At 38.6% G+C, this 20,434-nt stretch overlaps 1 protein-coding gene across 1 annotated transcript in view; it reads left to right on the top strand.

Annotated features, from left to right (window-relative positions):
* The first annotated feature begins 1,674 nt into the window (after window positions 1–1,674).
* The window catches only part of ARFGAP3 (ARF GTPase activating protein 3), a 35,125-nt gene continuing 16,365 nt past the window's right edge, over window positions 1,675–20,434 (top strand). Inside the window, exons 1-9 of the mRNA XM_086757386.1 lie at window positions 1,675–1,861; window positions 7,736–7,854; window positions 9,044–9,116; window positions 11,963–12,094; window positions 14,137–14,220; window positions 15,669–15,756; window positions 16,159–16,215; window positions 17,981–18,027; window positions 20,252–20,394. Coding sequence (XP_086613512.1) covers window positions 1,793–1,861; window positions 7,736–7,854; window positions 9,044–9,116; window positions 11,963–12,094; window positions 14,137–14,220; window positions 15,669–15,756; window positions 16,159–16,215; window positions 17,981–18,027; window positions 20,252–20,394 — 812 coding nt within the window. The 5' untranslated portion in view covers window positions 1,675–1,792. The remainder of the gene's footprint in view (window positions 1,862–7,735; window positions 7,855–9,043; window positions 9,117–11,962; window positions 12,095–14,136; window positions 14,221–15,668; window positions 15,757–16,158; window positions 16,216–17,980; window positions 18,028–20,251; window positions 20,395–20,434) is intronic.

The following is a 20,434-nucleotide window of genomic DNA, read 5'->3' as shown; positions in this document are numbered from 1 at the left end:
CTGGAGTAAAGAGGCTGCTGGCCTGCTGCCAGCAAATGCCCGCACTCCAAAAAGAAGATTGAAATGTTAATGCATTCAGCTGTCTGTCAGGATAACTAGGGACTGGCTCCTGGTGATCAGCAAGGTGCTACAGGGCCAGGGCGTGCCTCCGAGTCACAGTGCTGAGGGCTGAGTGTGGGGACAGCACACATGCTCCAGCAGAATTCTGTGAAACAGTGCTCAAGGCTGCGCTCACTGTGTGCCTGCCTCACGCAGCGTGGCCTGAACCGAGACAGTAATCTGTCTCATCACCTTGAATGACTTCCCTCCCGACCAGTAAGAACTGGGAGTTGTTAGCTTCTGTGCGAGACTGTGAAACTCCTGTGCTTGAGGCATGGAAAGTGACAGAGGTTTAAGGCTGAGGGGCTGAAGGTAGATTTTAATGCAAAGCCTTGAACCTGGCTATTTAGAAGGCTAGATTACTTAATCTATGGCCTTGTTTTTAAGAGAAAGTTGGAGCAGACAATCTCCAGAGCTTCCCCCAACATAGACTTTTCTGAAAGAAAATGACAGAATTATAGAAATTTTGTCTAAACTCTGGGTTTTTTCCACATATGGATAACTATGCAGCCTTACCTATCTCTGTCAGAAGAGTAAGGGAGAAGGGGATACAGCCTTGTGATCCTTGATGGTCTCTGATGAGGAGTGCTACGATGCCAAGCTCTGAAGATCCTCCTGCGGATCATCTCACCCCTGCCGAGCTGAGTTCCGTTGAGCCACAAAGTTGTCTTTGCACTGTTTTGTGAGGGCCTCTCTTAAGGACCTGGTTGCTTTAGTTCAGTGCTGGCCATGAGCGGCTTGGAGGGGCTCCTGCAGAACCTCTGCAGCAACCTGGCCCAAGGGTTCTTTAGCAAAACAGTTCCTGCCTTTGCTGAGCTTTGTGCCCCCAGCGATCAATAATCCTCCTGTGAGGTGGAGCGCGAGGGAGAGCACTGCAACGGAAGCTCTCTGCATGCAACCACATTCAGGGCAGCACAGTTCGGGCACTGATGGTTTTTCTAATTTAGGATATCAGTTACGTTACACAGTGCCTCACTGTATTTCTGTTGTTCTGTTTTATTATTTCATGCTGCTTTTCTTTTCATTCTGCTGGTTTGGCACTGACGCGTTTCTCCCTGGCTGTGTACTTCAATGTAAGGGAAGAGTGGCAACGATGCTTTCAACCAAAACTTTTAGAGTGCTTGCAACCTACCTGTTGAGCCTAAGAGCAGAAACAAGTATGTTATGCCTCTGAATAATGCGCTTTGTCACCTGTCTTGAGGGCAACGTGGCTGCTCCGCGTTTCCCACAGCCAGCGGACAGAGCAGGCCCTGGTCGTCTTCCGCCGGTTTTTTTCCCGGGCCCCTCGTTCCCCGTTGTGTGGGGTGCCCGCCCCCCTACCTCGGGGCCTAACGCCCCCCGCCCCTCTCACCCCCCTCCGTCCCCCCCGTGACGGTTAGCGTGCCCAACGGAAGGCGCTGACGCAGCGGAGCCGCTCAGTTTCCAGGGCAACCGAGCAGCGGCGGAGGGCGGGGAAGCCGTCGCCCTCTCGCGCCACGCCGGCGACCGCAGGCCGCGCCCCGCTGGGCCGAGGGCGCGCGCGCGCGAGCGCGCGCTGCCTCACCGCCTCCCGGGCGGGGCGGAGCCGAGCGGAGCCCAACGTCCCGCGGTGGCGTGGGGCGTCCCGGCGGGGCGAGCGGGCGGCGGCGGCGGTTCGTCTCTTTCGCAGCCCTCCCGCCTCGCCCCCTCCCCCCCCCACCTGCCGCCCGGCGCCATGTGCGAGCCCAGCAAGCAGGACATTGCCGCCATCTTCAAGCGGCTCCGCTCCATCCCCACCAACAAGGTAAGGGCGCCGGGCCGAAGCCGCGGCGGTGGGGGGAGGCAACGGCTGCGCTCCGCCGTTGTGACACGTCGCACTGCCGGCGAGGCGGGGGAGGGGGAGTGCCCGCCACGCCCCGCCCCGCCGAGCCCCCGGCGCCCCGGGGGTGCCCGGTGAGGGGAGGCGAGGGCTAGGCAGGGCCCCAGCGGGTAGCGGCACCCGGGGGCGACCGTCCCGGAGGTGGGGGAAGAGCCTCTGCCCCTCGGCTGGGCAGCTCTCCCCGCCGGGTCCGCTGGGTGCTGTGGGTGAAGCCCTTAATTAGGGAAGCGCAGCTCCTCCCGGGTACCCGGTGCCTAAGGGGTGTTGGAAGGTGGGGGTCAACTCAGCTAAAAATAAAAAACAAGTTCCAAAACAGTGACAACCTAGTGTGTTGAATGTGGTTTTCTTCTTCTTCTTCTTCTTCTTCTTCTTTTTTTTAAATCAAAAAAGCAAAGCCCATTGTGGCACAGCCACTGCTGTGGCAATGAAAGCTTGATGTTTTGATGTTTTCTTGTTAGCCTCATGCAGTGCTGACTTTGATTCCTCAGTGTTGTAAAGCCCTGTTGGTTTTTTAGTGTCCCTTCCATATGAAGGTGTGCGGTGGCCAGCTGTGAACTGGGAAAGGTGCCTCAGACTGCAAGGTGACATGGCAGAGGAGCTGGGTGGCAGAACTGCCTTCTGCAGCTGTGGGCTCCTGTGCTGCTTTTTAGTGCCGTCTGCTCCGTTGTGTTGGCATTGTGCTACGCGCTGTGAACGTATCTGAAAAATACTCTAGGAAACTTTGGATTAGCATTATGAAGAAACACCTTGGTTTTCTTTTCTGGGAATATGAATCTGGAGGTCTGCCTTTGGTCCAAAACTGACTTCCACACTTTGAACACAAAACCATTTAAGACTGTACGGGCAGTGGACACAACACGTCTGGCTGCTCAGAAAGCATAGCTCAAAGATGGACGCTTGCCAACTGGCTTCTGACACAAGCATTCCTAAAACTTGTCTTTGCAGTGGGGTAAAAAGTTCATCAAGGAAAGGTCCTGGTCCCAACAGGAACAGTCAGAGAGATCTTTTACAGGCTCCTGAAATTTGGTGGTGCTCTGTTTAAAAGATTGAGCAGTTCTGTAATGCTGTTGTGATGCTTTTTTTGTGTTGAGATCACGAGAGAATCAGAAGATACTGCCTGTAGCTGGTGAGAGTGGAAAACCTGAGGATGGAGTGCCTCGAACAGTTCTGAACTTGTTCTTACTGTGCTAGACTTAGTAAGGTGGTTGTGGTACCTGTGGCTGCTCAGGCGTATCTGTCTCTCCTTGCATATGCATCAGGTGCTATAGAGAAATTCGGTGCCGATGTTGACAAAGCAGTATTGGCACAGTGTGTGCTGCCATTCAGAGTAGGTCAATTTGAAAGGAGTCGCTCAGGTGCAGAGAACTGCTATTAACGCTGCAGTGAAGCTTAGTCTTGACCTGTAAAGACAGAGAGGAAAGAGACTGGGAAACATCAATAGTTTAGATCTCAAAACTCACATCTCTACCATGCCCATGTATCCGACCAGCCATTTTAAGTTGTTGTACCATCAGTTTATCCTCTCATCTTTCATTACATATTATTTTGTTTCCTTTCTCTCATATTCCTTTTATGAAGTCTGCCCCTTTTATTTGTAAGGCTTTTCTACTGGGAAAGAGACATGGGAAAGTGCTAATATTGGGAAGGTTCTGGGTTAAAAGCTTAGTAATGTGCTTTAACTATGTTGGTTTTGTATACAGTTTGGGAAGAACTAGTATCTCTTCTGTGCAGCATCTGAGCTTACTGTCTACTATAAGCAGACGTGTACATTTACACTGTGCTAGGTGCTCTGCAGTAGTTCTTAGTACGCATGAGCTTAGGAAAATAATTATTTAAATAAATATGCAGTTTAATTTGTGGATTATAGTGTTTAGACTGATATTTGAATAATTGTCTTTAAATTAACTTATCTGTAATTTTATCTTAGTTTCCTTTACTTTTTGTAGCATGAGAAACAGCTTTTTTGAGTTCTCGGTATTTCTTTGTGTATTGCGTAATACAGAGCTACCTGATGACACTTAACAAGCATGTTACAATTATTATAAAAATGCTCATAGTCCTGAAGCTACCCAGTATTTTAACTTAAGTGTTTGTAAGGCTCACCTGTTTTGAAGACTTTAACCCTGAGGCTGTGCTATACAGCCTCTTTTAACCTGGCATAAATATCTTCCTCTGAAAGTGGTGGTTTTTAATTCCCTTCTCTCTTGTTCTTTCTTTTCTTTCCTTGATGATAGTATTCATGTCCCTGCTTGGACATCCACATCAAGGATCTGAACCCTCTGAAAACTAAGTATGCGTGCTGTGGTGGTGGTTTATCAGTTGTTCGGTTTCGTTATTACGGTGTGTGTGTTGGAGGGTGGTTTGGTTTTTTTTGCCCCAGAGTAGAGTACAGTATACCTCGTCTCACTTAAGTTGTTTAAAGACCACAACACTTTCGAAATAGGCAGTCTCATCATCTTCCAGTGGCAAACACTCCCTTACATTGGCGTTACTGGTCATGTGGCTGTGATGTGAGTTGGACTTACCTTTGCTCTGAGTGAAAGCAGTGCAGTGCTGGTTTCTAGTAGGATAAGTGATGATTATTGCTGATGTAAGAGAAGAAGGAAAGCATATCTGGATACAGTGGCTGGTAACTAAGAGAGCAGCTGCTTGGATTTAGATCACCTTTGACCAAGTGTGAAGCTGCCTCCTGGGTTTTAACTGGTTTAGTGTTGATGCAGCTGTATGGTAGCCTTGCACGCTGGGAATGGCAAAAGCACAGGGAGGTGCTGAGCTACTCTGGGGCAGAAGACCTGTCACATAGGAGGCTGAAAGTGTCTGTGTAACTGTGACCTCAAGGATAAGTCAGCTTGCTGAACCTGCTCACCTCTTCTGAAGTGCCAAAACTAACATTTCTGTAGGCTATGTATTATTACATTTCCATATCCAATAACAATATATATTATGTATTTATTTATTAACATACATATCTTGTGCAAGGTAGGGTGTTGTATGATTTATTGACTGCTTGCTGTGGATTATACCCAAATCTTTGGGTTTGCTCTGGTACAAACATCTTGATTAAGGTTTTTGCTTCTTTTTTCCGAAGTGACTGTTACTGAGGTTAGGCTGTCCTGAAATGCTTTAACAGGATATAAGCAAAAAGAGTGCAAGTGTCTTTTAAAAGCAATAGATTATTTAAGCATATCATTCAAATTGATTTTTTAATAATTATTTAGCTATTTTAGCAAAACGAATCTGAAACATGCTGCTGTTCCATGTTTGCGTAACACAGTAGAAATGGCAATTCTTACGTTACTTTTACAAGGAAATTAGATATTCCTACTTGCATCACAATCCTAAAAGCTGCAGTGTTTATGCATATGAAGAATTTTCACAAGTGCCTGGTAAATAGCTGGGAGTCCTGCATGAGTGAAGATACTGAGCTATACTGCTTTGTGGCAGATGGCTTCCAAGGTGATGCAACTAACTTTTAAGATGTTGAAATTAAGAAGTGCTTCTAATTGTACCGGGGAGCGGAGCAGAATCTTTAGGGATGTTTATAAGTGAACATTTTTAAACATGGGATATTTTTTTAACCACCCACTGATACTTAAGGTTCTTATTTCCCATTTGTACTCCGGGGAATTTCCACAAAACTTATGTCTGTAAATTTGATTTACTCTCCTTTATTAGAAGCGAGACCAGGGCTGTTCTGTTAGCTTTAGTTTCAAGCAGAATCTTCTCCTGTTTTGTTGTCCCCATCCTCCTTTTGGCCCTGTAAGAAAAAAAATCTGAAAATAGCCTATTTGAAGTGAATATGAGGCTCTTGTTGTTTTTTTAAGGAACTACTTCAAAGACTGGAGAGCACTGGGAAAAAGAGAATAATTTCTGACTACTAAAGCTATGTGTTTCTTAGAATATGGCATACATGAAGAGTTGCTTCTCTTTTTTTTCCCTTACTCCCTGTATATCATTTTTCCACTTGTACTTGTTTCAGGGACTCCCTCTAACCCCTCCTTTTGTCACTTATTCTGTGTAGCTTTTATCTTATTTCTTCTTTCTGCTGTTTGTCAGTGAATGACCCCATTTCCACATACAGTAGTGGGATACGTAAATGGCTTGGCATTAATAAACATGAAGTCTCTGTTGAGAAAGAAAGAGGGGACTTGCACACACAGAAACTGTGACCTCCATGCTTTCTGTTTGTGTTACTGGTCATTAGCCTAGTTGAAGCTGTGACTTAAAACATTCACATGTTGGAGGAGCTAATGCTGCTGAATTTTGCGTGTGCCTGATAAATTTGTAGTGTACAAGCTCAAGTATACCCACACTAAAACAAGGAGTTTAGCCTCGGACTGCTCTTGGGTGTGTACTTGAAATTAATTTGGATGAATAATAGGTGAGCTGACTTCAGTGCAATCTCAGGTTTGACTGAGTATCTAAAAAAAAATAGAGACATAAATCTCTATTTAGTTGTGTGAATGGAATTTCTAGCAAGGAGACTTAACTTTTTGTTTTTCCAGCCTGATGAGGAGGTGCTGGAAGCACTGTGGCCTGCGTGTAGGATGTACCATGTGTCCCCAGCTGACCTGGAAGAAACTTTTTTTTTTCTTTCTGTGTGTAGCTAGAACTTCCCTTGCGGTCTGAGGATGCATTAGATTTATAGGAGGATGTTAAAGGATAAAATTGCAGATTGGAACTCCATTGATTTGTGTGTAAAAGCTTGTCTCACTGTAGAGTTGTTTCTTAGTAGATGCCACTGACTGTACCTATAGATGGATGTTTTTACTGTAGAAGTACTTCTTTGCGGCCTTTATAAATATGCCTGAAAAAGCATTGATCAGATAATGAAGTACTTTCATACAGGAATAGACATGTGCATATGGCATTAACTAGGAATAGCTGTTTCTATTTAAATTTGTGTCCTTCTGTGTATTTGAAAATTGATTCATATCAGAGAAATTTTTTTTGTCTTGCTTTCCTTGGTCAAAGAAGTACAAAATTTAGAATAACTGAAACAGGACTTAAAAGCTGTGGTCTGCAGACCTGCAAAGTATATGAGATGTACTACTCTTGTAGTTTTGGCTGCGTATTAGGAGTCTGATGTGGTGGCAGAGGATAGGAAATTCTTGGATGCAGTAATTATGGGCGTGTTTGCTTTTAACTGGTCTGTGTTATGGACAGTTAAAAGGTTGATGCAGCATACGTGTGGGATACATCATACAAATAGTCATGTCTGGCGGAGCGTGCTAGGCTAGGCAGTACACAGTGCGGATGCTTTCTTCACACAGCTGGATTTCAGAGGCTTGCTCGAAGGGTCAAGGATTCTATATAGGAAAGTAGGTAATGATGTCATTAGTGCTGCTGGTAACTGCGGTCACAGGTACTTTCTGAAGAAAGAATAGGCTCAGTGGTACACCATGAAGAGAGCCTGCCCTTGGGAAGATATTTCTTAAGCGCATTCGTATTTCAGTAGTGCTGGAAGTACTGCGTTAAATGTGTGTTTGAACTAGACTGACGTGGGTTCTCTGACCCGTGGTTTCTCAACCTGTGATCCATGTGTACACTGGTTATAACTGGAAACGGGGAAGGAATGTAGTCCTGTCTAGTTAAGGAAAAGACACACAAGTGTGGGCAGATTGTGTAATTTATTTTTATATTTATAAAATTAGAATAATATAAAGTTCTCATGTCAACAGATGCTGTAAGGATGAATTAGTTAAGTTTGATCACTGCAAGGGTGTTAGCATGACCTGTAACACAACTGTAACATGTGGTTATGCTCAAATCCTGTTACTGATCTTTATTTTCCTTAAGGTATGTTTTGACTGTGGAGCGAAGAACCCTAGCTGGGCAAGCATAACATATGGAGTTTTTCTCTGTATTGATTGTTCAGGAACCCATCGATCACTTGGTGTTCATTTAAGTTTCATTCGGTAAGTAGTTTGTGTATTTTTATAGTAAAAATGACGTAATTTAATGTTTTTGTTTGCTCAGATACCTGCTTAGAGAGGAAAACCCATTCTTCTCTCAGCTACTGATTCTGACGTTTTTAATGTTTGTATTGGCTTTGATGTATCTGATAGCTACTTGGGAATTAGGTAAATAGGTAAGGTTCAGTAGAATTTGTACCGTGCACCTATTCCCTGTTACCTGCTTGTTGTGTTAGTGGTGCACACTGCTTGGCAGATTTGTTTGTACATGAAAGATGTTGAAAATGAAGAATGGAGTAAGTGTGTTGAAGTGTTTTATTGCTTCTCCAAATCAAAACTGAGGCAAATATTAGTTTATTATCTTCAACAGTGTTGCAGTGTAATGCTCATAAAGAAGATGTGACCCCCAGCAAACCAGTCTAGAGAGCTAAATAGCATCTTGCCAGCTTTGCTTCCCGAAGTAGTTCATTATGGTGTCACCTGAGTGCTAGTAATAGGGTAGTGCAAAGGGCTACCCCTTTTGGCAGCTGTTTAGCTCAGTCAAACAGCTGGTGCAGTAAATCTGCACCCTGACCTCGTCACATTTCAGGTGAGTATCCTAACTGATGGCCTCTGGGCCTTAATGGCTTCATAAATAATTACATATTTGAAATGTAAGGTTCTACTTGAAGTGAGTGAGAGCAGTGGATTCCAAGAATGGGGTGCAGATAAAAGCAGCCATTTTCCATCAACTGAAATTCTTCCTCTGCTCCCTTTTCACTGTATACAAGAGCGTTACAAGAGGCCTCTCAAGAATTATTTCCTAATGATCACAGTATTAATTCTCATACTCACAGAGCCCCAAATTTTTGTTGTTTTATAACATTCAAATTGTCCCTTTTGTTCACTACTTGTGATTGTCGTCTGTTGTTGACAGATGTGATTCCTGAAATGCTTCTTATCAGTGCTTTTTAAAAGGAAAACCTGTTAGCCAGAGGGTACATTTTTTTTCAAACTTTCACAGTTTGAAAAACTGCAGCAGTTCTACATGGCTTTATTAATTTGTTTTGCACATTGTGCATTGTCACAGGTTTTTTTTACTATAGATGCATGTTTTTTGCTTTACAAAAAAAAAAGAGGGGAGAGAAACACTTTACAACATAGATTTTAAATGGCTTTGGAGATAACATTAAAAATCTTTCCTTCTGTTTAGATCTACAGAACTGGATTCCAATTGGTCTTGGTTTCAGCTGAGATGCATGCAAGTTGGAGGAAATGCAAATGCTGTATGTACTCCTGAATATTTGCTTTGCGCATTAAAGCTTGGTAGGCTTCGAAGCTATTGTCTGTCCTTATTCATTTATATCTTAGGGATTTTTTTATTTTTCAAGTGTATTTCTCTCTTTTTTTTTTCCCTCTCTTGTTTTTAAGAATGCCTTTGAATGCTGATTTCATCCTCCATACTTGCAACTTTTTCGTCTTGATATAATCTGCAATTTTTTTTTTCCTTGTAAGTCATTGATAAAAATCACTGAAGAGGCCAGATTAGATTCCTTGTCAATATGTGTCTAATTTAACAGGGAAACATTGACAGCTGCTGAAAGATGGCTTTCCGACAGCCTGTAAACCTTGCTTATGAGCATCTTCCTGTGACTGTGTTTCCTTACATGGTTTGTGAAAGTATCATGCCAAAAATCGTGTCACTGAAGTCACACTGAAGTCAAGATCTGACTTATACCTGACGTACAACTGAAGTCAAGATAAGACATGCTGCACTGTCAGAGAGGAAATAGCAGTGTTTTGCCTTGGTCTGATACATATTGGCTGTTGCTTTCAACTTGAGTTTTTAGTTTACTTACAAACAAGTCTGTTACACAATATTTTTGTAAATTGAAATTATTGACTGCTGTGGTGTTCGCAATCTCCTTTTTAAAAGAAGGTATTTTCCTTTGTCAACTCTTTTGGAATCTTACCTGTTTTCCCATCTGTTTTCAAAGACTAACCACCAACAACTGAGATTGCTTCCCTGAATTGACCCACCCAGTGTGGAAACATGCAACATCCCTAAGCAATTTCTACTTTTCTTCTAATTCCCTGAATGCTTAGCCCTTATGTTTCTTCATTTGTGCTTTGTCCTTAGTGTTGTTTCTTTAAGAAACTTCACACAAACTTGCTTTCCGTAGGTTTTTTCTTAACAATTTTCTTAACAATCTGCTTTCCTTAAGTCTAACACTTTAATATTCTGCTAATATTTTTCCTATTTCCATACAAAAATTGATAAATTCAGGATCTTTATTACTTATCTTCCACTTCTGGATTTTCCAATGAAATCTTTTTCTTTGAATTAGGCATTCAGCAGGTACACTGTCTCTGACCTATAGACCTGAGCAGTCGCGTGGTGTCTTCTCCCTCTTTTTCTTCTACCTGTCCTTTCTAAGTTACACCTTTCTATATTAATACTCATTGAATTTCTGTTATGCCACTTAGTACATAAAAATCAGTTTTGACTAATCAGAAGAGAGAGATTTTGCATTAAAAACATTTTATTTTTTAGCAAAAGGCTTAAAAGCTTTGGTTAAACTATATAAACTTTACTATACAAAGGGTTTGAGGCAGTTGGAAAGAAGAGATGGCAAAGTTTGAAAAGTACTTCAGTTAATGTTAGAAAGAAGAATAACAGTAAACTTTTATTATTTAATTTTATGAGTTTTTGTTGTTGTGCTCGGATATCACCGTTTCCTGTCATCCATTGTACCAAGAGGTGCAATATACCCACAGCCACCCCTCAAATACCTCAAATTCATGATGCCCTGTTTTGGATTACCTAGGAAGGTTAACACCTGAAACTTTGAAGACCAGTTTAGTAAACCGTCTGGACATTTTAAGAATTAAAATTAATGTTTTTTCTTCTAATTGCATTTAAAAAATATTCTCTTTCTGATCCAATTAAATGCCACATTCTGTTTTTACTAATTACTGTTTAGAAGCACTATCAGATTGATAGTAATAATTTGTATTCTATAATTGCCTCATGGTCTTTGATAATGGTAGTCCTGAGCTTTGTAGCTGTGTGTCAGATTGCTAAAAAATCTGAAACGTTCTTAGTTTCTTTTCTTTTCTGAGTAGATCTCTATGATGATTGGTGTTGGGGTTTACAAATAAAAAGCTCTGAATATCAAGTTCGTTGGTGTGTATTTTAATGCAAAAATGCACAATCTTTTTGGCATCTCTGATGTTTAAGACTGTTTCAGTTGTAATCACAGAAGCTGACTGGCATTATCACTTTCCTGCATGGTGGTTGTTTAATTTTTATATGAAGTCTGGTAGTTGTGTACTAGATTTATGCTTTGCAATTGCAGCCTATGAGGTCATAACCTGAGGTTATCTAGACTTGCTGATCCTATCAGAAGCTTGTTTATTATGTTTTACTGTAATAGTCTGATGTGTTCTTCTGTGCAAGAATGTATGATAAGATTTACTCGTCAGTTCTAGGTACTGAGAAAATGATTTTTTTTTTGATCTTTCAAACAACTTGTGGAACTCTGATATGTATTGGTCTGCTTTTCTTTTAAGATACTAAATTGGAATACAATTTTTCATTTATATATTTATATTTTTATATAAATACAAAAACATATACATATATATGGGTACATATATGTTTGCATACACACTTTTTTTCTTGAAGGAACACCAATTTTATACAATCATTTTGATGCTATTGAACATACATTGTTCTCTCTAGCATGCTGGAGATGAAGCCAAGCAGTGTCTTTTAGAATATCAGGAACATCCTTTGAAGCACAGATACTGGCAGTTAATTTTATCTCTTCCTTTCTACACTTAATTTCAGAACTAGGATTCTTTGTATATGATGACAAGCTTGCATTTGTATATGCTTTTAAATCATTCCATTAATTTATTTGGGTTTTTTTCTGTTGTTTTATTACTACATAAAGAGGTTGCCAGAATGGAGTTTTTATTTCTGGGATCTTTTAAATTATGAAGTCTGTGTAGATTAGATTTAAGTAGAGGAGCAGAGTATTTTGCTGCATTGCAATATACTTTTATGTTAAATTGCATTAGTTTTTAAACCCGTTTCTTACAACATTTTCTGTATTTTGCTTCATAGTCTGCTTTTTTCCATCAACATGGATGTACAACAAATGATACCAATGCAAAGTATAACAGTCGTGGTGCTCAACTTTATAAGGAGAAGATTAAATCTCTTGCAACACAGGCGACAAGAAAGCATGGTACTGATGTGAGTAATGTGTGTCCTTTGTCATTAAGATTTCTGAAAAACTTTATCTTCTTTCCTCCTAGAGTAATTTTAAGTTTCTAATTAGTAATGTAGAAGATTATCTATCTTTGACAGGTACTGATAGACATTGCAGTGAATAGGCAAGCTGGGGAGTAAACTTTTTGTGGCTTACCTTTTTTGTTTGAAAAAAGAATATTGAGATAGAGCTCAACTGGGTATTTCAGAATCACTTCTGGATTATCCAAAACATTAATTTTAACATTTGCAGTAACTTGTAGAAACTTCAAGTATTCTTCAATGGAATGGAAATGGAAACTTCTTTGCAAGTGTGTTCCAAAATTATATTCATGGTATTGCACAACAAAAATGTCGACGCTTCTCCATGAACTATGTAGTGTCTTTATTTTTGCTTATCTGGAACTGAATTATTATTGAGAAGTACAGCATGTAAAAATGTGAAAGTGCTAATGGAATTAACTACAAAATATTTGTGATTTAATTGAGATCTGGTTTGAACAGGTAAATGTGTGTGTTTTGCTTTTTTCCCTACAAAAATAATATTTGAAAAATTAGAAAGTTATATATGTCCTGAACTTGCTGTTCTCCATTAGAAATGCTAAACCAGTTCCTGCATGCTGTCAAAACATTAGCTTAGGTTGCTGACAGGAAGAAGTTATTAGCAAGGTATGCAGAACTAGTTTGCTGAGGTATTAAATAAGTTTGACAGTAGTTCTCTTCTGCATAAAAACAAGGCATGTTTTGGTTGTTTAATGAAGCTTGTTAAAGTCTGTGACTGATTAATTTGAAGTTGATCAGATGAGTGAGAATTAACAAAAAAGCAAGAAGGCTTGGGCTTTTTTCTAATTTATGCATCAAATAGCATGAAATTTAATGGATTATAACAATTACGTATTATAAATGTTACAGACGATATAGTTCACATCACTAACTTAAGAGAATATTTCTTTTGACTTAAACAGCTTTATGCATAAAATGTGTTCAAGTAAATATAATATACTATATGTATTTAAGTTGGCGGTAAGTTCCCAAATGACACTTTGAAGAACTGTGATTATCTTGCTTCAACTACAGATTCCATCCAATTGTTTGATATTAACTATGTATTTCTTATTTTAAAATTTCAGTAAATGTATTTTTGAATTCTGTACTGCAAGCTTAAGTGATTAAATTGCTGAAGTAAATTATTCAGATAACTAGACTTAATACCAACCATCCCCTCAGCTGTCACACTTTAAAAAATTTATTCTCTGTCTTACTGCTTCAGTTGATTGTTGAATGATGAGGTAAGCTTGTTGCACAGTCAGTAACCTTTTTGACAGAGGTGGCTGTTTCTTGTCAGGTATCTTTTGCACATACTAGAAAGAACCATATGAAATTATTTGCCTGTGAGAAACCTTGGAGTGCTGATCACAGGTTATAGTTCTGTCCTACATGATGCTAAGAATGACCTGTGGCACCATCGGCCTTCCAGCCTGCCCTCAGATCAGGTATAGCTTAAAAATGTTAGTTACCATCTTGAAAAACTCTGTTTTAATTGTAGCAGAGGTTTTGGGACTCTTAAGACTAGGCAGGAGAATTCATCAGAGTACCAGACCACACTGATACAATTCCAAAAACTGTTTCCAGTGACTGCTAGTGTTACATTTTCAGGTTTTTTTACTTTGGGTAAAATAAGAATATTAAAAAGAAAATATCTTATGTGAGAACATGAGAAAAACTTAGTTATTATAAAGCTCTAATGATACTAAATGTTGACAGTATTACTGGAGCAGAGCTTATACTGAGCATTTTGTTAGACTGGAAATGGGTAGTGTGAAGGAACACATCAAAGATGTATGAAATAAAAAAAAAGGGAATGTCATGTATTAAAGCTTGAATAAATTTGTAAGAAAAAAGTATGTACAGGAAAAAAAAAACAATAAATCTTTAACTTGAAAAAATAAGTAGCTTTAAGATTAGCATTTGAAAAAAATATATTAATCCAATTGTCCTGTAAAATACTCTCTCTCTTTTAATTCTAGTTGTGGACAGATGGATGTGGAATGCCACCTGTGTCACCTCAAAACAAAGAGGAAGATTTTTTTGCATCCCATGTTTCTCCCAAGGTATATATTACCTATATTTAATTCTTGTTAGTTTTCTAAACACTTAGGTTAACTGTGTGCTCTCAGATGAAGATGAAACCCTGAAAGAAAGCCTTATAGAGAAAGGGTAGATTGGGCAGTTAACATTTATCTGCGTTTACTTCTGTGGGTCTCAAAATTCTTCCTCGATCTGAACCACTTTCTAACGTGATAATTTAGAATGACCCAAATAGTAGCTAAATGTGGAATGAAACTATTTTTTTTTTCTGTAGGCATACAATTCCACTTGGACTCATGATTCCTTGCTTAGGAGTGCCCTGGTTTAAATATACTATGTGATAACTTTGGTTTTTAGTCAGTAAGCAGAGGCTTTTTTTTTCTTCCTCCAAAATACTTGCATCCTCTTTGAAAAAGTTGAAGTAACATTTCTGAAGGTTATTGCTACTGTTGGTTTTTGTTTATTTGATCCTACATCCTTAAGGTGATAGATGCTGTGTTTATTTCATAGATTAGTATTTCAGAGACTCTCTTGAGTCTGGTATTTGAAAAATACCTGCGAAAACATCTTCAGCAATCGGGATCTTAAACTTCGAGCAATTAAGTTGTTACTATACCTAGTATTTCTAAGTATTGCAACAATATTAAATGTTCTAGTATAATTGCTTTCTAGTACAGTTTTTTTTCAAATATTTTTGAGATCGAGGACAAGAGGTAGGAATTTAATACGAATCCTCTTAAGTAAATTTTCACAGCAAACTTCAGGTAGCTGCAAAGGCAGGAGGTTAGAGACAAGTAGTCTCTGTACCTCTAGGTAAGAGATTGTTTGGGTATGGGTGTTTTGAGAGAGATGTCAGGAAGTTTTCAGACTGAGGTTTTAGGGAAGAATAAGCATGAACTGGCAGTGGCACAGCATTGATAATACTACGGAAGATACTGTTGTGACCAGGTCACAAGCCTGCCTGTGAGGAGGATGTGTCTGAGGAACATGGGAGGACTCACCAGAAAGGCTTGAGAGGACTGCTCACAATTGAAATTTAAATGTTAGAAAATAGGAAGTGTAAGAACTTAGTGTGGGGAGAAGGTTTGGTGATTCTGTGTAAATAAATGATCCAGATATCCTGTACTGTTTTAATGTTATGAATAAAGAAAATTAATAGCCAGCATACAGTAAATAAATGTAAACACAATTAAAATATATATTATTTTTTTTGGATGGTAGACATATTGAAATTCCTGAGAGAGAAATACAGGTGCTCAGGAGTGGTTTGAAACCAGCTCACTTTTAATAAAGGTAGACATTTTTTGTAACTTTAATAATTGCCCTTCTGAGAACAGGTTTTAAACCCAGAAGCTGTAATCATAACAATCCAATATTAAATAATCAGTGGTGCTTAGGCAATCTTTGAGCTCAGTGCTCATATTTATTTACTGTGTTCTATTTTATGTTTGATTTTGTAATTTTTTTCAAGGCAAAGAATACAGAGTGGGTGTTATCAGAGCCAGAAGCAGTTTCTCTACAGCAGAAAACTTCAGAAAATATTCCAGAATGCTGTGAAGGTATGACTGATTCTTTGTTAACAATAAGCTGCATGTTTCTGGTAGTCTCCTTGTTTAGACTGTTTTTACCCTACTTTAATACTTCAATAACCTAACCATGCTAATAACCCAGTAATTTTGGAGAGGAAGGACTTTTTAGAGGGATTATGCTAGAATGTGTGAGACTGCATGTTCCTTTAATAACATTTAATAGAAATCCAAATTGAAGTTTAATTCAAAAGACTTCAGATGAATCTTTGGGCACCTGCTGCTCTTTCAGTAACTGTTAAAGCTGTGATAGAAATAACACATTACACTATATGTATCGAACAGTACCCTGAGTACTGAGAGTTGTGTTTTGGTATTTTAAGCATTCTAAAGAGCCTTCTTATATTCTTACTATTGTTATTCATTATGTTTTAGGACCAGAACATGGACCAAGTGTTGATTGCCTTAGTACGTCACCAAAAGCTACATTAGGTAATGAGAAGAAGAAGATAGCAGCCAGTATAGTGTACTTAAGTATTCATTTGTACAGAGAATGTATGACTGGCAAGAGATATGGAATTCTTACTTTAGTATTAGTGTGCATGAGTTAATTGAAACATCTGAATTTTTGTTACAACTTCTTCTGTTAAACAGTGTACTTCTAAGAAATGAGTTTTAGTCAGTGTGGTTCTGGTTTTATCTGTCTTGTCTTAGCCAACCTGATGAATTTAAATGCTACGGGTATCACACCTAATAAAGGTGACCAGTAATGTTTTGCACCTCCTGTTAGACTGCTTTAAGTTGTGCATTTAAGGCACACAAGTGGAATAGAGCATTGTGCTGTGATTAATGGCCTGTTATTTATTTTAAGCAAACACATCTTGTACTAATAGGTCAGTCTCTCTATCTAGACATAGTTTTTGCTTCCTTTTTGGAAAACTGAATGTAAAAATTTAAACTGGAAGAATCTTGTATTTGTAATACAATATCTTCAATGCAAGAGTCTTAATTTACTTAACACTGAAGAGTGTATCATACTATTAAGTAAGTAAAAAAAAGTTGAGGAAAATAGAATAGAATGAAATACATCAGTGATTTATCATTTTGAGGATCATCATGCAGGAGCAGGTTTCTGAGAATAAAGAGCATTGATTTTCAGCAGCTCAAGGGTAGTAAAGAAGTGGTGGCTGGGTCTAACTCAGTGCTTCAAGAAGGTATGGTGGTTTCCACTGTTTTTATATTCACTTGGTTGAGTTTGTTTTTGTTGGTTTTTTTTTTCTGAGAGCTGGAGACTAGGAAAAGTAGTTAACTGCATACACTTCCTGGTTTTGTCATTTGTATCTTTAACATATGTTCTCATAAATCAAGTGCTTTTCTTATTTTGAACATCAGAAGTTCTATCTTATGTGAAGAATCTCTGTTCTATATATGGCTGTTTCCAACTAAATTTCAGCTCAGAACAGTTTTTCTGTATGTGCAAGCGTTCACTATGAGTTGATTGAAAACTTGCGGTTGTGCGAGATTTACCCTTGCTCAGGGTAGTTGTCAGGAAGGCACAATACAGTGCCTCACAGAATGTAGTGAGTCCTAATAGGGTCTCATTAAACATATCAAGATCAGGAGTTGTGTCAGACTTCATGCAGAGGAGAATGTAGGTTCATTTCTTTTCTGTGGTTCAAGATTTAATACAAAGCATTAAGGCTGTAACTTTCAAGCTCCCAATACTGTACTTCGGCAGTTGAACAAAGCTATTCAATCTAGTGATAGAGTATGTTGTCACCTCTGATAATGCTTGTGATATTTTTTATGATGATACAGTTATATTTTATCTGTATCATTAGTGGTTTTAGACATAGCCAATGCTTTTCTATCCAGGAAACAGTTAATCTTGGAAATGGTACAGAATCAGGTGGACCTCTAGTCTGATTCAGAATAGTAAGTCCCGCATTCTTGTTCTGTTTACTAGCAGATATCTACAACTGAAAACTGAGCTGTAATTTTATTTGTACTATGTATTTACAAGAGATGTCATATCCTCAATCAGAGGCAGTTTCACACATTTTCTTGGAGATATTTACAGCTCCGTTCTCTGTAACTCAGTTTAGTTTCTTAGTCTGTTAGTGTAGAAACTGTAGTACTTCAAGGCTTTAAAATAAATTCCCAAAACTGTTTTGAGGCTGATATTATGGTAATTATCTTCTGCAGTTCTGGAATTAATAAAATTATATATCAAGTAATGTAAATCTAATCCTTGCAGAGAACACCACCTTCATAAAAAAGAAGCCAAATCAAGCTAAGAAGGGGGTAAGTGTGTATAAATAATATATATTTTAGTATGTATTATAGATCTCTGGAAATATGTAGATTGCAATCTGGAAATGTATCATGTAAGTTAGCACTAAAGAGTACTTGTATCAGTAATGATTTATGAAACTGAAATGGCATTGAAAACCGTTTCTATATCTAAACAGCCAATGGCCTGTTTGAAAATGGATTATTGTTAAGATGAATTTGTCTGGCAGGTTACTGTTGTTATGTAATAGAGTGTTTTAGATCTGTGGGTTGTTTTCTGACCTCAGATAAATTCTAAGTCTATTTATGTGTATGTAGCTCCCAGACTATCTAGATTTCTACATGTGTATCTGGGGGTAATTTTCCTTGTGCTGTCTGGACCCGAACAGCAGGTGATATCTTTTAAAAAATGAGTAAAATAAAAAAAGTCAAAGCATATATTGATGTCAAGGTCTGTATCACACTTCTCTTTGGTTCTTTTCACAACCATTGTCCCTGCAACTACACTGATGCTTTGTAACCTTTCTTTTCACTTGCTGATACTGGGTTGCAAGGCTTCTTCAGACTTTCATCTAAGTTAGTTGGCATTGAGATCTTTTCGTAGCAAATCCTGAGAACAGAGAGTTCCAATGGTACTTTTGAGCGGCTAAATATGCACGTGTGGTGTAATCTGTCAATATGAGGTCAGTTTGAGGCATTCAGATGTTTTTCAGGAGCAGTCCTCATCTCACACCACACAGCAGTATGATATTTGGTTCCATTTACAGATAACTTGCAGCTGCATTCAATTGAAAATAGTTTCAAGATAGTTTACAGACTTGTTTCTGCATGGGGTCTTAACACTTAGGCATCTGGTCTCTGTAAAGAAGGCATGAGGAGATTCAAGTATTGACAGTTCAAGGAACCTGAAGGCTGAGTAAGACAACTCAAGTTAACTCAAGTTAGCTCAGAAAAGCTAGATTTTGAATGTTTGGCTTCTGAGTCACAAGAAAATAGCTCTAGTATTAGGTTATTAGGGTTGACAGTATGTTACAGGGAGTCACTTCTTTTAAGCCTGGGCCAATCTTTTGACATACAGTCAAAAGATGTTGAAGATTTATTGGAGCAGAAGAGTAATTTAGATTAAAACCTATTATTTCTTGCTCCCATTAGAGGGCCGTAATACGCAAGAGAAATGTCTTATTCTAAATGATTTATGCAGGTATATTCCCTTACAGTAGGAACAATATAGCTGAGTTCACAGGTGCATGTTCAGTTTGTGAACTCTAGTGTCAGAGCCTAAAACTCTATATACATAGGCCAGAACTTTTTCATGAAGACTTTAAAGCATTAAAAAGTCAAGACAAATATATTGTGAAAATTAATATTGCTGTGGTGTTGCAGATGAGGAACTAAACATATGGGAGACTAAGAACAGCAGTTTGAGTGCTGTGCCACCATCTGAATCATCTTCATTGTATTTATTCGTATTTGAAGTGATAAGTGTTTTTTAAATCTTTGACAATCAGAGTGAGAAAATATGTATCACTCTATTGAGGTAATACGGACTAGGAATAGAATTATTTTAAAAGAACAAGTGCAAAACTGGAGCCTTTCAGCTGACGTGTTTACCTAAAAAGACTTTACAATGCTTTGTCACGTGTGAAGGCTAATCATGCATACATGTATATCAAAACTTGTATATTTCTCTCCTACCATAAATCAGTAAATAGCTATGTACAGTTTATTAAACATATGAATGAATTGATACTTAATCTTAAGATAACACACTGGCAGTGGCCCCACTAAGAACTAATTGAAGAATCTTCGCCACTTCTAAATGTAAATTGTGAATTAAGTAAATGAGCACCAAATGGTTCCATTGCAACTAATGTTATTATATTATTCCTATGCAACAAAATCATTATTAAGAAACTGAAGTTGTGCTATATATTATGACATTTATTTGAACATGCCAACCTCTGAACAATTAAAATATAATAGTTTAATTACTGTGTGATGGTTGACTGCAGAACTAACTGAATTTCTAAGAGTTAGTAGAGGAAGCATGTAGAGGATCAAAACATGAAAAAAATATTTTCTCTCCTCCAAAGTTTCATTGCTGTTTGCATATGCTCCCGAACAGATTATAGTGTTTGCTGTTCCTTTCAAAGTTGCCTGTAAAGTCAGCTGAGGTGATTTAATTGTCTCAGTTATAATGTTGGGGCTTTTGTTTTTTGTTTTTCAATAAATCAAGCTCGGTGCCAAAAAAGGTGGTTTGGGGGCACAAAAAGTGAGCAGCCAAAGCTTTAATGAGATTGAAAAACAAGCACAAGCTGTAGATAAAATGAAGGAGCAAGAGGATCTTCATAGCAGTAAGAAAACTAAGGAAGAACCACTGTAAGTATGAATTATATATACAATGATAAAACATGAAGCC

This window comes from Chlamydotis macqueenii, chromosome 1 (genome assembly GCF_036417535.1).
Source record: "Chlamydotis macqueenii isolate bChlMac1 chromosome 1, bChlMac1.mat, whole genome shotgun sequence".
Classification (NCBI taxonomy): domain Eukaryota; kingdom Metazoa; phylum Chordata; class Aves; order Otidiformes; family Otididae; genus Chlamydotis; species Chlamydotis macqueenii.
Note: the sequence above shows the minus strand (reverse complement) of the source record. Positions and strands in the feature narration are given on the sequence as shown.